Source organism: Xenopus laevis, chromosome 6S (assembly GCF_017654675.1).
Source record: "Xenopus laevis strain J_2021 chromosome 6S, Xenopus_laevis_v10.1, whole genome shotgun sequence".
Lineage (NCBI taxonomy): Eukaryota > Metazoa > Chordata > Amphibia > Anura > Pipidae > Xenopus > Xenopus laevis.
The window spans coordinates 28,519,117-28,532,445 of NC_054382.1; the positions used below are offsets into that span (position 1 = coordinate 28,519,117).

At 39.9% G+C, this 13,329-nt stretch overlaps 1 protein-coding gene across 1 annotated transcript in view; it reads left to right on the forward strand.

Moving 5' to 3' along the window:
- LOC108719676 (adseverin) overlaps nt 1-13,329 on the forward strand; it is an 86,181-nt gene that overhangs the window by 61,363 nt on the left and 11,489 nt on the right. Inside the window, exons 10-12 of the mRNA XM_041567490.1 lie at nt 21-111; nt 10,549-10,719; nt 13,019-13,196. Coding sequence (XP_041423424.1) covers nt 21-111; nt 10,549-10,719; nt 13,019-13,196 — 440 coding nt within the window. The remainder of the gene's footprint in view (nt 1-20; nt 112-10,548; nt 10,720-13,018; nt 13,197-13,329) is intronic.

The window sequence follows — 13,329 nt, forward strand, 5'->3', positions numbered from 1 at the left end:
CCTATGTTTTCTTTGTTTAGGCAAGGAGCCAAGGCAACAAGGGATGAGCTAACGGCATCTGCTTTCCTCACCGTGCAGCTGGATCGCTCTATCGGAGATCAGGCCGTTCAGGTTTGTTGTGTTTAGCACCTCCAAGCTTCCATTAACATTACAAATGGCTGTAGAAAAAAATATATTCATAGCATCAAAAGTATAATATATATGCTATCAATTAATATATAATAATAATAATAATAATGATCATGTCATGTTGGTAATGATTATACCAAAATTTTAAAAGTTGAGTTGTTCATGTTAATTTATAACAGGACATATTGCTACTTCTATACACTCATACAAATATATGAGGGAATTGATTAAAAAATCTAGATAAACCCAACCTTTTAGTGTCATAATATGGTCATTCAGTGATACATAAGGGAATAGACCGTGGCAGACTGGGACACCAGGAACCCACCAAAAAACTTTAGACCAGGGGCCCACTCTCAGTATTATTATTCTTCCTCTCCTCACTCAACCTCTATTCTCCTAGTCTCTTTTCTTTACATACTATAATCTATTATTCCATCTATTTAGCCTCTTTGTTCCAATAGAAATAGGGAATGATGATGAAATAGGCCAAATGTTTAGCAGCATGAGGGACCACTGACAACTGGGCCCAGGAGTTTTCCTGGTATCCCGGTGGGCCAGTCCGACACTGGCAGAAGAAGACAGATGGATAGCAATTAGTTACAAATAATTTCCAAATGACTGCAAATATGAAATGAATGAATAATGGAAAGTTGGGTACAGTTATCTTTCTTTCATTAAGCAACATTGTATTTTTTGGGTTTAATTGATAATGGTTTGTTTTTATTTTCCCATTCCCACATCTGCATGGTCTAAAGTTTTTGAAGGGTAGGACTACCTGGGTTAAATCATGGAACCATATCCCAGGTAGCCAACTCCTGGCAAGTGAATCCAATCTGCCCAGTACAAATCCCTGATTCATTGTATTTATTATATGAACCTGAGTTAATTACATTTTCCAATATAGTGAGAGGAAGGACAGGTTAGAACATCTACAGGTGAGCCAGAATACAGCTAATCAGTAATCCCCCTGCAGTTATCCACAGGTGTTAGAGCTTGTCAGTTATGAATGTGTTGCTATTGAATTGTATTGTTAATTACTGGTGTCAAGGATATAATTACCATGAAAGTGAATAATCCCATACTGACATTTCAACAAATTCACACATGTGCTCAACTCATGTAAGGGCTCTAGACTCCCCATGTAGGGTTGCCATCCTACCAGTAAAACCCCAGCCGAGGCCGGTATCACAAATTTATAAGCAATATAGTTAGCTGGTAAACATTGTCTCCTTTCTCCCCTGGCCTGCCCAATTCCTGTCTATCTTGCCTTTTTTGGTCCTTCAGTTCCTGATCCGCCCCGCCGTGTGATTAACTTGCCCCCATACTTCATTGCTATTGCATTCACTAAGCTGCTGGACATAATAAAATACAGCAAGTTTAAACGGGCAGGTTTATAAACTGTGCTAAGGCAAAACGTAGATGGGTTGATTTGAGAATATCTAGTCCTTTCCTCCAGCAGGCACTATATCTAGTTGTTTCTAAGCAGGAGTTGCACACTGGGTTGTGCCTCAAGACAATTTTAGTGAAGGTGGTGGTGGTTTCATAGAGGGGAGGCACCAATGTGTTTGTGCCTTTCCTACAAGGTTTAAACTTTGCTGACATTGGAGGTGCCATCTTGCTTGCAAGAATCAGAGCAGTACTTTACAGTGAGTAGGTTCTGCTGTTAGCTGGTGGGAAATTGATCTCAAGGGGTAAATGCTTAGACATTATGGTTGGTACTGACACCAGGGCCGCATTAGAAATCGGCCCTGCCCACCCCCACTACAGGCCCTGCCCTGGACCCCACACCACAGTAAAAAAAAAAACACAGACATGGACGCCAAAACGACTGCTGAAAACCCATTGGTGGCCAAGGCCCCCGACTTAAAAGTTAAAAAACTATTGATTGCCTCTGCAATGGTAGTTTTTTTGGCGGCTTCGGCTCCTTTCCACGGCTGTGTCTCCTTGCCAGCCTCAGCTCTTTTGTGTCCTGCACTCTCTCAGGGGGGCCAAGATAATCCTTAAAATCTACCGGGCCCAAGATGATTGCCCCCCCTGATAGCAGCCCTTACTGGCACCAATCAACTCTAATTGCAAGGACATAAGTGATAAAAGAATCAAGCACTGTCTGTAATATGGAATGAGTGGGGATTTGAGAGTGGCTAGTGGACTGATACAGTCAGTTGCCCCTCTAATGTTTAGTAGTGGGATGCAGTTGTATTTCTTTTTACAAGCTAAGGATTTTACTTGGAGTAATTGTGAGTGTTGCTGCATTGCCATGTCTTGTTTTCTATATCCTCCCAGTTATGTCAGAATATGCCCCAGTTATGTCAGGCCATGACCCCCAAATGTTCCTTTTTACCAAATACAGTGCAAAATGTAACACAGATCAGGTGTTCATACTAAGGCTGAGCTTCAGGGGCGTAACTATAGAGGAAGCAGACCCTGCGGTTGCAGGGGGGCCCAGGAGTGTAGGGGGCCCAGGAGTGTAGGGGGCCCAGTGAGACCATAATTAATTAGCAATTTTAATATATCTTGGTAAAATAGGCCAACTAATAAATATTTTGGGGGCCTAAATTGAATTTGCTATGGGGCCCAGTAACAACTAGTTACGCCACTGCTGAGCTTCCCCACTGCTGTAAATAATTATTCTTTAGGTCAGTGGCACACATAGCGTTAAAAATGCCCTAGTCTGCTCTAGTACCTCCCGCACACCATATTGTGTATGTAATGACAAGCAGAGCAGAGTTGCAGAAACACAAAATTATGCATTTTTGTGCCAAAATCCACCCTGCTCATGTGTTGAAAGGCTGGTGTTACTATGCCAGCAGAGAAAACACTATAAGCGTGCAATTTGCCAAAAAATCTGTATATAATAATACATATCGTTGCTCTTGGCAAAAGCCATTGAAGTTTTATGTCCAAATCCCCTGGAGGGTGGACAAGTAGCTTTGTATACTAATCATTAGTATATGATAGTTACTCATGAGAACCTTCATCTGCGTTTCATTGATTAGAATTCTCTGTATTATTTACTCTGTCTTTATTTAACAGCGCTTGTTTCATTGTCTGCACTGTAAATATATACAAGGATATTAAGTGTTCGGCACCACAATGATGCTGTGCAAATAAAATGATACACACATCAAGCTCCAGAGGTGTTTGCAGTGATCTGTTTAATGTAAGCTGCCTTCTGAGGAAACTCCAAATAATAAATTCCCCTAATTTCAGGCTATATCTACTGTGTATTCAGCTGTGATGCTTCCAGCGACAGATTCGGAAGTATGATTAATTCATACTCCCGCAAGTAACATAATGTGGAATCTGGGTCAGTTATTGTGCATACAGTATTATGTTTGGCCACTAGATGTCACAAGGATTCTAAAATATATGTTCAACCTCTCATTCCACAATTTCCTTAAAATGTTTTTCTTCCTAAGTGGTTCCAGCTTCCTTTGCCCTGTCAGTCTAATGTTATTATAGCTGTTTTCTTCAGCCTTTTAGTTCAGCTTCACTCATCACCTGTTCCTCCCTTAAGGCCTCTAATCCGATGCTAAAACCAGGAATTTAGATTGATCATAAACCTTTTCTCTTACTACTCTTTCTGCTACTTTTTGCACATGGCGATTCTTGTTTTGTTAAAAATGAAGAAAAAAATTATATTTAGCCAAATCAGGATTGTATAGGAAATATTAGTGACTTAATGGGGTTTATTTATCAACACTGGGCAAATTTGCTCATGAGCAGTACCCATAGCAACCAATCAGTGATTGACTTTTTTCAGCCAGCTACAGGCAGAAGAATGAATGCAACAATTTGATTGGTTTCCGTGGATTACTGACCACAGACAAATTTGCCCATGTATATAAATAAAACCCATTCTGTTATAGGGATCCATTGGAACTAGAATTTCAGTACCTGTCACATTAAAGGTCCCTGGCCATTTCTGCACCAGCTGAGACTGACATCTTTTATAGGAAACCTTTTAAGTAGCAATGTCATGTTTAGCAATCCAACCCTTACCCATATGCAGACACATCTGTGTCCTGAGATTTCAAGAGTCTCCTGGTTTCCACCTTCTGATCTCCTGCACCAGCTGCTAAATCTCCCACATCACAGAGATGTTGCATGCCTAGTATCTGTAGGCCAGTGGGGCTACACGTACGCCCTTTATTTTTTGCCTGGCAGGTCTGGACTTGGAGTCAAAATAGGCCCTGGCATTCCAAGTACACAGAGGCCCAAATAGTCTTCCACCAGCCCTCTAAATAGTGACTGTCTATGGGACCTTATAGTAGCCCCTCTGGCATTTGACATCTGACAGACCAGGCCTGCTGGGCAGACATGGCAGAATTAGATATAAGGGTTTATAAATTAATTAAATTATAAGCAGAGTTATGGGAGGGTACTAGAGAGATGAGACACAGGAGTGCTCTTAGGGGTGTCACGGATCAGCCAAAGGGGTATTCCCTTTGGGGAATCCTTTGGCTTAAATGAGAGGCAGGAGTTCCATCAAATAGTACAGGAGCTGGGTATGCCCAAAGGAGATGCAGAAATGCACAGCAGAGAGGCTTAAATATCTGAACTCCTGAGATCCTAACAGGGTCAGACTGGGAGGAAAAAGCAGCCCTGGCAATGGTATCAAAGCAGCCCATGTATTCACGCACATACAAAGCATGATATATATTTCCAACCTCAGGGTTAACTAGAACTAGTGTTTATTAATATTTTAAGAGTCCATTACCATATAATCCCCAGCAATATTATACAGCCTATGTGCTGGAACTGGCCCTTTCAACAAATATTTCACCCTAGTTTCTATCACAACTATTCTATCAAATGGATTGGTGGCCCTATACTTACAGTATACACAGTGCTACACAATATGTTGGCGCTATATAAATACATGTTAATAATAATAATATTCAAAATGTTCCTTTGTGTGCCCCCAGCTAGGCCAGGCACCCTGGCAGATAATCGGACTTTAATTACCATGTGCATCTCAGGGCCAAAGTGTGGCATACTTGAAGAGACTAGGCTGCCTCATATAACAGCTCCTTTACATTTCCTTTACATTTCCTTTACATTTCCTTTACAAGTGAGTTGCTCAGTTACATATTAAATACAGACCTAATTTGCATTTTTAGGTGAGCAGCCTATTTACATTTTAAAGCCAGCAGCCTATCGGGCATTTGCCCAAACCCACAGATTGCCAGTCTGACCTGGATCCTATGGCCTGTGTATCTATACCTTTGGGACACCGTGGCCTCTGCATCAGGACTACTGTGCTCCAGTATTGTTGAGTGTTCCTGTATGTGTGGTGGTGAGTTGGTGGGGGTTTGGCTTGGAGCTATAAGAAGGCTTGGGGCTATAAGAATTCTAGAGCTCACATCTGGACCCTGTGTCTTCAGATGGAAAGCATTGTGATCTGTAAATACATGGATTAGTCATGTCCACTGATTTCTGTAGGCAAAATAAGGAGGTTTCTTCATTGAATAAGTGGCAGGTCTGGTCTGGCTGTACAGGATTGTATACATCAGATGCAGCCTGCAGATATACACTGAATTCCCTTAATATATGATGGTGTTCTGTGAAAAAGGATTTGCATAGATTTAGACATGAGGCTTTATTCACATGACCTTTGGCTCTATAACTCTAGTAGCTTGGGTTCCATTGTAACGGCTGAGAGTAGGAAATAAGAGGGCTAAGTTGGGGGGAGGCACAGAACTCAGGGACAGAGCCCCTACTGATTAACTATTGGTAATTAAAGTGACAAAGTGTTCATGTAACTTAGGGCAATTGGTCTCCTACAGAGCTGTCACCACATGCACTAAATTATTTTCAAAAGCCCTTTGTCTTGAGGAACATGCACTGTGTCCTCTTGCCATTGTTTGGGAGGGATTTCCAAATGGGATTAATATTCACATGAATAAAATGGATGCAAATCAGTCTGAGCAGAAACGAAAAATATGCGCTCAAGGCGATAATTCTGCCATTTAGCAAGGTCTCTCTCTCTTTTTTTTTTTTAATACCGGCCTTTGAAAGGTGGCAAAGGTAATGATTTAGGGTTAAATCCTGGAACATAAGGCTTTACAGAGAATGTTTAATCATATACAGCAGTCCCTGTCCCAGTGAAGCTTACACCAGAGCTGCAAAATAGTAATATTTGTCACTCAGAGTGGCATATTTTGGGTGAGCAAAACCATGTAAAGACTAGTGATGGGCGAATTTGTCCAGTTTCGGCATGAATTTTGAGAATTTCGCGTGAAATTTCACGAAATGGGCACAACTTTCGCCAAACAATTTTGACACCGGTGATGATTCGCCAACGTCAAAATGGCGGCCAGCGTCAAAGTTGTCGCCGACGCCCATTAAATTCAATGGGTGTCCGTTAATCGTCGCCAGCGTCTGATTTGTCGCCAACGTCGATTCAGTCGCAGGCGTAAAAAAACTTTGATGCCGGTGTCGGATCCGTCGCCAGCGTCAAAAAACTTTTTTCCGAAAACGCCCAAATTCGCCACAAATTCTCGCCTAGCGAATAAATTTGTCCATTACTAGTAAAGATTTTTAGTGGTGCTTTCCATGAATAGACAGCCACCAATGTTGACCCTAGGTGGCTGCTACTTATTCCATATAGTCCTACCTAAGGGATACTAGAGGTAGGGGAGTTCCTGATAAAAGAATTATTTCACTTAACTTAAAAAAGTGGTTTTAAAAAAAAGACAGTTTTCATATGAGAATACATTTAACAGTACTAGTAATATCAAGTGGTAGACTGAGCGAATGCATTTCCCCAGACGGCACTCTCAGCGTGAGCCCTTTTTATTCTCTCCCATTACAGCTCCCTAGCCTGCGCCATCTAATGAAATCAGCTTAGCATGCACTGTCCCTAATAAGTAGACGGAACTCTGAATAAGCTTTATAGAAATTGATTCTGTGTCTACGACTCAAAGATCAGAAAAAGTGCCTGGTAAGTTGCTTGGTTAGTAAGCGTGAGAATAACTATGGAATTTTGCTGAAGAACAAAGACAAAGTCATTTGATAAAAACCTAAGTTTCTAAGTATTTGCTGCTGTTATATGAAAGAATGTACTGAAGCACTTCAATATCCATTTCAGATATCTAATATCCTTCAACAGAATCATTGCAAGATCCCATATACCTTCTTCTTCATCTTATTGTTCCTTTGTTTATTGAACAAGGGAAAGTTGTGCTCACCACTAATTTTAAAACTATTAAGCGGGGGTGCAATGAGGCTGTGACCACAAAATACATATAGACAAATACAAGATTCCTCTGCACTCAACCCATTATCAATATATTTAAGACAGACAGTTTGTGCATACTGCTACTAAAAAATGCCTTACCCTTTAAACAAAACAGGGATTGTTTGTCCATATATTGCAATATATTTAAGCTGGACAACTACGTCAAAATCATCCCATATCTGGCCAGTCCTATGCTCAATTTTCATCTGATTCATTGAGAATTGTATTGCTTCATTATACATTTCATTATACATTTTACAAGGGGATTAAGTTTTACCTGTAACTTACTGGCTGCTTTCAAGGTTAAACTCCTTTGTTAAATGGAAATATTAAGATGTGAAATTGTAATTATCCCCAAATGTCTTTCCCAGTAGTTTCAGTGAATGTGTCATTGGTTCAGCGTTTAGGGTTAGCTTTGCCTCAGCTGCATAGTCACAGACTTCATTATGGCCTTTATTATTATTATGTTTTCAATTTATATAGACTTCATGTTTGCCAGCGCTTTATAGAGGTTTTCCATCATTAGTGTCAGTCCATGCTCCAGTGGTGTTTATATTTCCATATCACATTTACATACACACTAGAGTCAATTTGATCAGGAGACAATTAACCTGTCTGCATGTTTCTGGAGAACCCGGATACCCAGAGGAATTGCACATAAGCATGGGGAGAACATACACACTACGTGCAGAAAGTGATCAGGACTTAAAGAGATACTGACACCAGAAAATGAACCTTTTTTTTTACATCTACCATAAAATTGACTTTGCATGCTACTTATAATTTTGCCATAAAGTATTTGCCCAATGCTTTTACATTATCTATCTGACTCCCTGTGATCGCCTATGAGGGGGCTGCCATATTTGTGCAGCAAGAGTCCGTTAGCATTAGAAACTTTAACTGACAGGCTGAGATGGGACAGTCAGGTTGGCAAAACAGTCAGGTTTAGGAACTTCAACTAACAATAACTTACAAAAACAAACCTTTCAGCAAAAAACAATGACATGACCTATAGGCAACTTTTAATGTACATTCATATTTTAAAAAGTAGTTTTTAGTGTCAGTATCACTTTAAGTGAAGAGAAGAAAATATGAGCTCCTAACAAGAAGCTAGAGGGGGCATGGCGTCACATTATCATGTGCAAGACATAGTGAGAACAGACATACAGTACAGTATACCATAACACTATGCCAGTGCCCTAGATTAATGGGATTTTGTCTTGACTTTTAAGGTGTAGTTTTTATTTCTAAATGACCTGTTTACATTACAAATAATTTCTTGAACAAGCGTATTTTGTTTTAGCTGTAACATTGGTGTGTAGGTAGGGTTGCCACCTTTTTCAGACAGCTTTATTGTCCAGGGAAGGGTCCAAGAGGTGGAGGATCGTGATGTCAGAGGGGCGGTGTTGTCATGTCACAGGGGCAGGGTCATGATGTTGAGGGGCGGACCTGAGTTGTGGACGTGGAATCTGTAATTATTGTAGCTATAAAGGGAAGAAAGGGATGGTTAGGGGGTGCATCGAAAGGGAAAATGGGACCAGTTTGACTGGTGATCACAAATTTACAGGCAGCTACATTGCCGGTAAATTTGTAATACCTGCCCCTGCCTTAGCTGGAATTTTACCGGTGAAATACCGACCAGGTGGCAACCCTATGTGTTTACAACCATCTCAGATCATTGTGCCTGATCCTGTGGTTCCAGAAAGAGCCATCACTTCACAATGAAACTGCTTTCAGATAAGCCATTGTTTCTCCTACTCAGTGTAACTGGAGGAGTCACTGTGAGACTTGGATTTTTACTATTGAATATTTACTCAATTGAGTACTATTCTCATATCTACCTCTGAGCTGTTATCTTGTGTCAGGGAGCTGTTATCCAATTACCTTCCAATTGTTCTGTTTATAGGCTGCTGGGGGGGAAGGGAGGCGGTGATGTCACTCCAACTTGCAGCACAAAATTAAAGAGTGACTGAAGTTTATCAGAGCACAAATCACATGACTGAGGGCACCTGGGAAACTAGTCTAGTCCCATACTAGATTCAAAATTTAAAAAAAAAATCTTTTTGCTCTTTCGAAAAAACAAGTTGCAATGCAGAATTCTGGTACAGTAATAGAGCGTATAGGGATGTGTTTTCTTTTGCATGGCTACTGTATAATGTCTTAAAGTGGTGCTTTGTATTGTTATATAGCAGCAGTCTTTTCCAAAAGTTCCTACAGGTCAGACATCATTTATCTATCTGTCTGTCTAACTACTTATTAGTCTTATTGATCTGGCTTTTTGTCCATTTGGTGAACTTTCTGTCTGCCTATTTGTACATATTTGAGTTATCTTAATGTTACTAATTATTTGCATAAGTGTGCTTGCATTCTTTCCTTTGATATTAGGCATTAACTGTTATTGGTACCTATGTAAGTGACAAACATGATGCACTGAAAGGTTATAAGAGATGGGGCTGTGTAACTTTTCCATGGTTACTAAGATCTCTGCAAAGTGCCTGTTCTGCACAACCTTTGTTTTGTGATTGAATGCACTTTCTCAAAAGGACTGTGCGTCTCTCTTTCTTCCATTTTTGTGAAATACCTTTTGTTGTAAAGTAGGTCAGTCAGACATTATCATACAACAACCAGCTGAAAGTATATTTAGAATCAGTTGTGCTGGTGCCAAACAGGAGCACACACAGCTTGGGTCTGTATTCATGTAATTGTATTTTTCTTACTTGGGAAAATCATGGCCATATTATCCAGGCTTAGCGTACTTTTCTCATTTTTATTAAAGTTAAAAGTCTGCATTTTAACTTATAAAACATTTAATTTTTGGCTTTCTTTTCTAAATGTATTTTGTAATTTAAAACCAAATGAGTATATGGTAGACTAGTAACACTTGTACCTTTAAAAAGATTACCAATTCCCCTAAGATATGTTTATCCTACACATAATTATTTAATTAATGAAGAACAAAACATTTGCACTGTGCCCCTCCATGCATCACTCCAGTTCTTCTTACTGATGAAGCAGTTTACAATGCAGTGCAAACAGGAGTACTGGAATTCTCTCGATGGGCCCCATGGTGGGTGACCACTGGTGCAGGTGCACCCCCAACCCCCCTAGTAAATTATAATCATTATATATGTATGTTTTGATATTGATAATAATGTATTTGATCTAATTTATAGGTACGAGTTACACAAGGGAAGGAGCCGCCTCATTTATTGAGCTTGTTCAAAGACAAACCGCTTATTATATACAAAGATGGCACTTCAAGAAAAGGCGGTCAGGCACCACCTAGTGCTGTGCGGCTTTTCCAAATACGCAAAAACTTGTCAACTATTACCCGGATTGTAGAGGTGAGTCTCGTACTTTCTCTAACTATAATTTTCAGCTTATTACAGTGTAATGGAGTTATTTGTATTTAAACCATGCATGTCAGACTGATGGACATTAAAAGGTATAGTATTATGTTACCCTGTTAACATGAGTAGTACATGCGAGAGATACAAGGTGTTAAACACTACTATTTGCCATTGTAGTAAAGATAATCATTATGTGCCACTGTTTTTTACTGGCTAGGTGCACTACAAATTATCATGCATGGGCTTTAATTTTTAATAGTGCATAACTGTGGATGACAATGATCTATCTAAAATTTTCTATTTGGTGTGGTCAATAATGGACATTTTGACCAATTTTGATTTTGTTTTGGTGTTCAAAACTTTCATTTCGCATTGTCCTAAAGATAACATTTTTACATTTCTATAATGATTTTAACAGACCCTTATTTCTGATTTGACTGTCCCTAGCCCAGAGGGTCCTTGCAAATTCACCTCCCTCACGAGCGAATGCACCAGTTCCTGCCAGAGCACTGGGGATTATGCATGCAGGAGAGTTATAGAGCAGCACATCCTCAGTGCTCCTGAAAAAATTAGAATGTGGCTGGGCAGCATGCTGCTCCTAAAATCTTGCCGCCCTAGGGCCGGGCCTATTTTAAGCTAAAGTGTGTTTATTTTCAGGTCAGCCAACACTGAGAAATTTTTACATGTAGGGAAATGCCACATAGGGAGATAACGGGTGTTTTGGCCACTGCATTTGTCAGTAAACCACACAAGAGAACCCAGATGATTGAAATTACCCTTCATTGGTTCCTACTAGACTTACCTATAAGGGCAAGCACTGGCAGCTGTCAGGTGTGGATTTGGGAATATTCTGACAAATGCTTGTATACTCCTAAATGTACCATTTTTTCAATATGACCAGAATAAAGAGATTTTATACTGAAAATGTATTCAGCAATAATTTAAACTAGTTTAAATGATAACATGCTCTCCATAAACAACCCTCTCCATACCCCCCGTGTGTTTATCAAGATGGGCTCAGAATCACGGATGAGGAGTCTATCATTAGTATTAAGGAAAATCACCAGTAGCTTCCATTAATACTAATAACAGGCTCTTCTGCTGGGTTTGGATCCTTTTTGTGTCAGCTGGAAAATATGTCCTGTGTGCCACGAACCTTTTCCAAGGTATTTATGTATGTACTGGTAACCTGATTCACAACCTTCTCCTCCTTCCAAAATTGCTTGCAAGAACCAGGAAGTCAAAACTAGTGTCATTTGTTTTGTCTGCCCTGTTACTTTGAAAAATAACAAAAAGTCCTATATGCCTTAATTAAAAAAAATAGGCAAAAGTTATGATCAGCACAAGTACTATTCATTGAACTTATGTTGACCAAGGGGTTAAAGTGCACCTTTAAATTGCACTGCACATGTGAATGCCTTAAAGGCAGGATGTGCAGCTGCTGAGGAAGATGGATGTAACATTACACAGAGGGAGGTGGGGCAACACTTCTATCTTTAACCACATAATAAAAAGAAAGCTCCTTTGTGACAGAGCCACCTTAATTTGCATAGATGTTTGTGGGCAGCAAGATGGAAAACCAGACAAAATTCTGCACAGGAGACCAAGGGAGTCACAACACAACTAGGGCCAACCTTTGGATTGTCTGACAAACAGTCCATGGGTTAGGCCATCAGATATTGTCGGATTTCCCCAACCTCATGAATAGCCAAATACTGTTGGGCAATGGCACAAACTGGTGGATATATACAGTAGTATGATGTACTTGTGGTCCCTCTCTCTTCAAAATGTACTATAACACATTCTGAGAAAAGCCACTAGCTGATTCAATTATGCCTACATTCTGATAAGCTCACAGGACTGCCTCTACAAACGGCAGAAACCAATATGGGCCAAAATTGAGCCAAACGTTCCATATCTGTGAATGTGTAGCTACTTCTTTCCTGGCACAGGCAGGGCAGCCCATCCTCGTGCATAATACCTCCTATAAAGGAGCAGTACTACAATTCAGGACTTACTGCTATGAAGGGTCTAAAACTTAAAAGGAGAAACTGAGCTAGCCACTGCAATTTGGTATCTAAAGAGATACATAAAGCATTAGCTATGAAAAAAAAGAGATCAATTATGTAAATTGCAAAATATTTTTACCAGTTTTGCAGAAAAGTTGAGGCTAGACAGACTTGTACGCAATTTATTTGTGCCTAAGAATTTCTTTCTGAATTGTAGGTGTAGATTACTGAATGTGAGGTGAAGTCTATATTAACTAACTATAACATTACGCTTGCTGTTTCAGGTGGACGCAGATGCTTCTTTGCTGAACTCAAATGATGTTTTTGTTCTGAAACTAAAAAATAATTCTGGCTACAAGTGGATAGGAAAAGGAGCGAGTGATGAAGAGGAAAAGGCAGCTGAATACATAGCTAATGTCCTCAAGTGCAAAATTTCTAAAATAGCAGAAGGACAAGAGCCAGGTGCGTAATCTGTTTTTCATGGAACTTCTGGGTCACTCGCTCTGGGGCTCATCCTGGGCAGACACATAAATGGCAATATTATTTGCAGACTAAACCTAAATTGTGACTAAATGTATACACCAACTGAACAGTT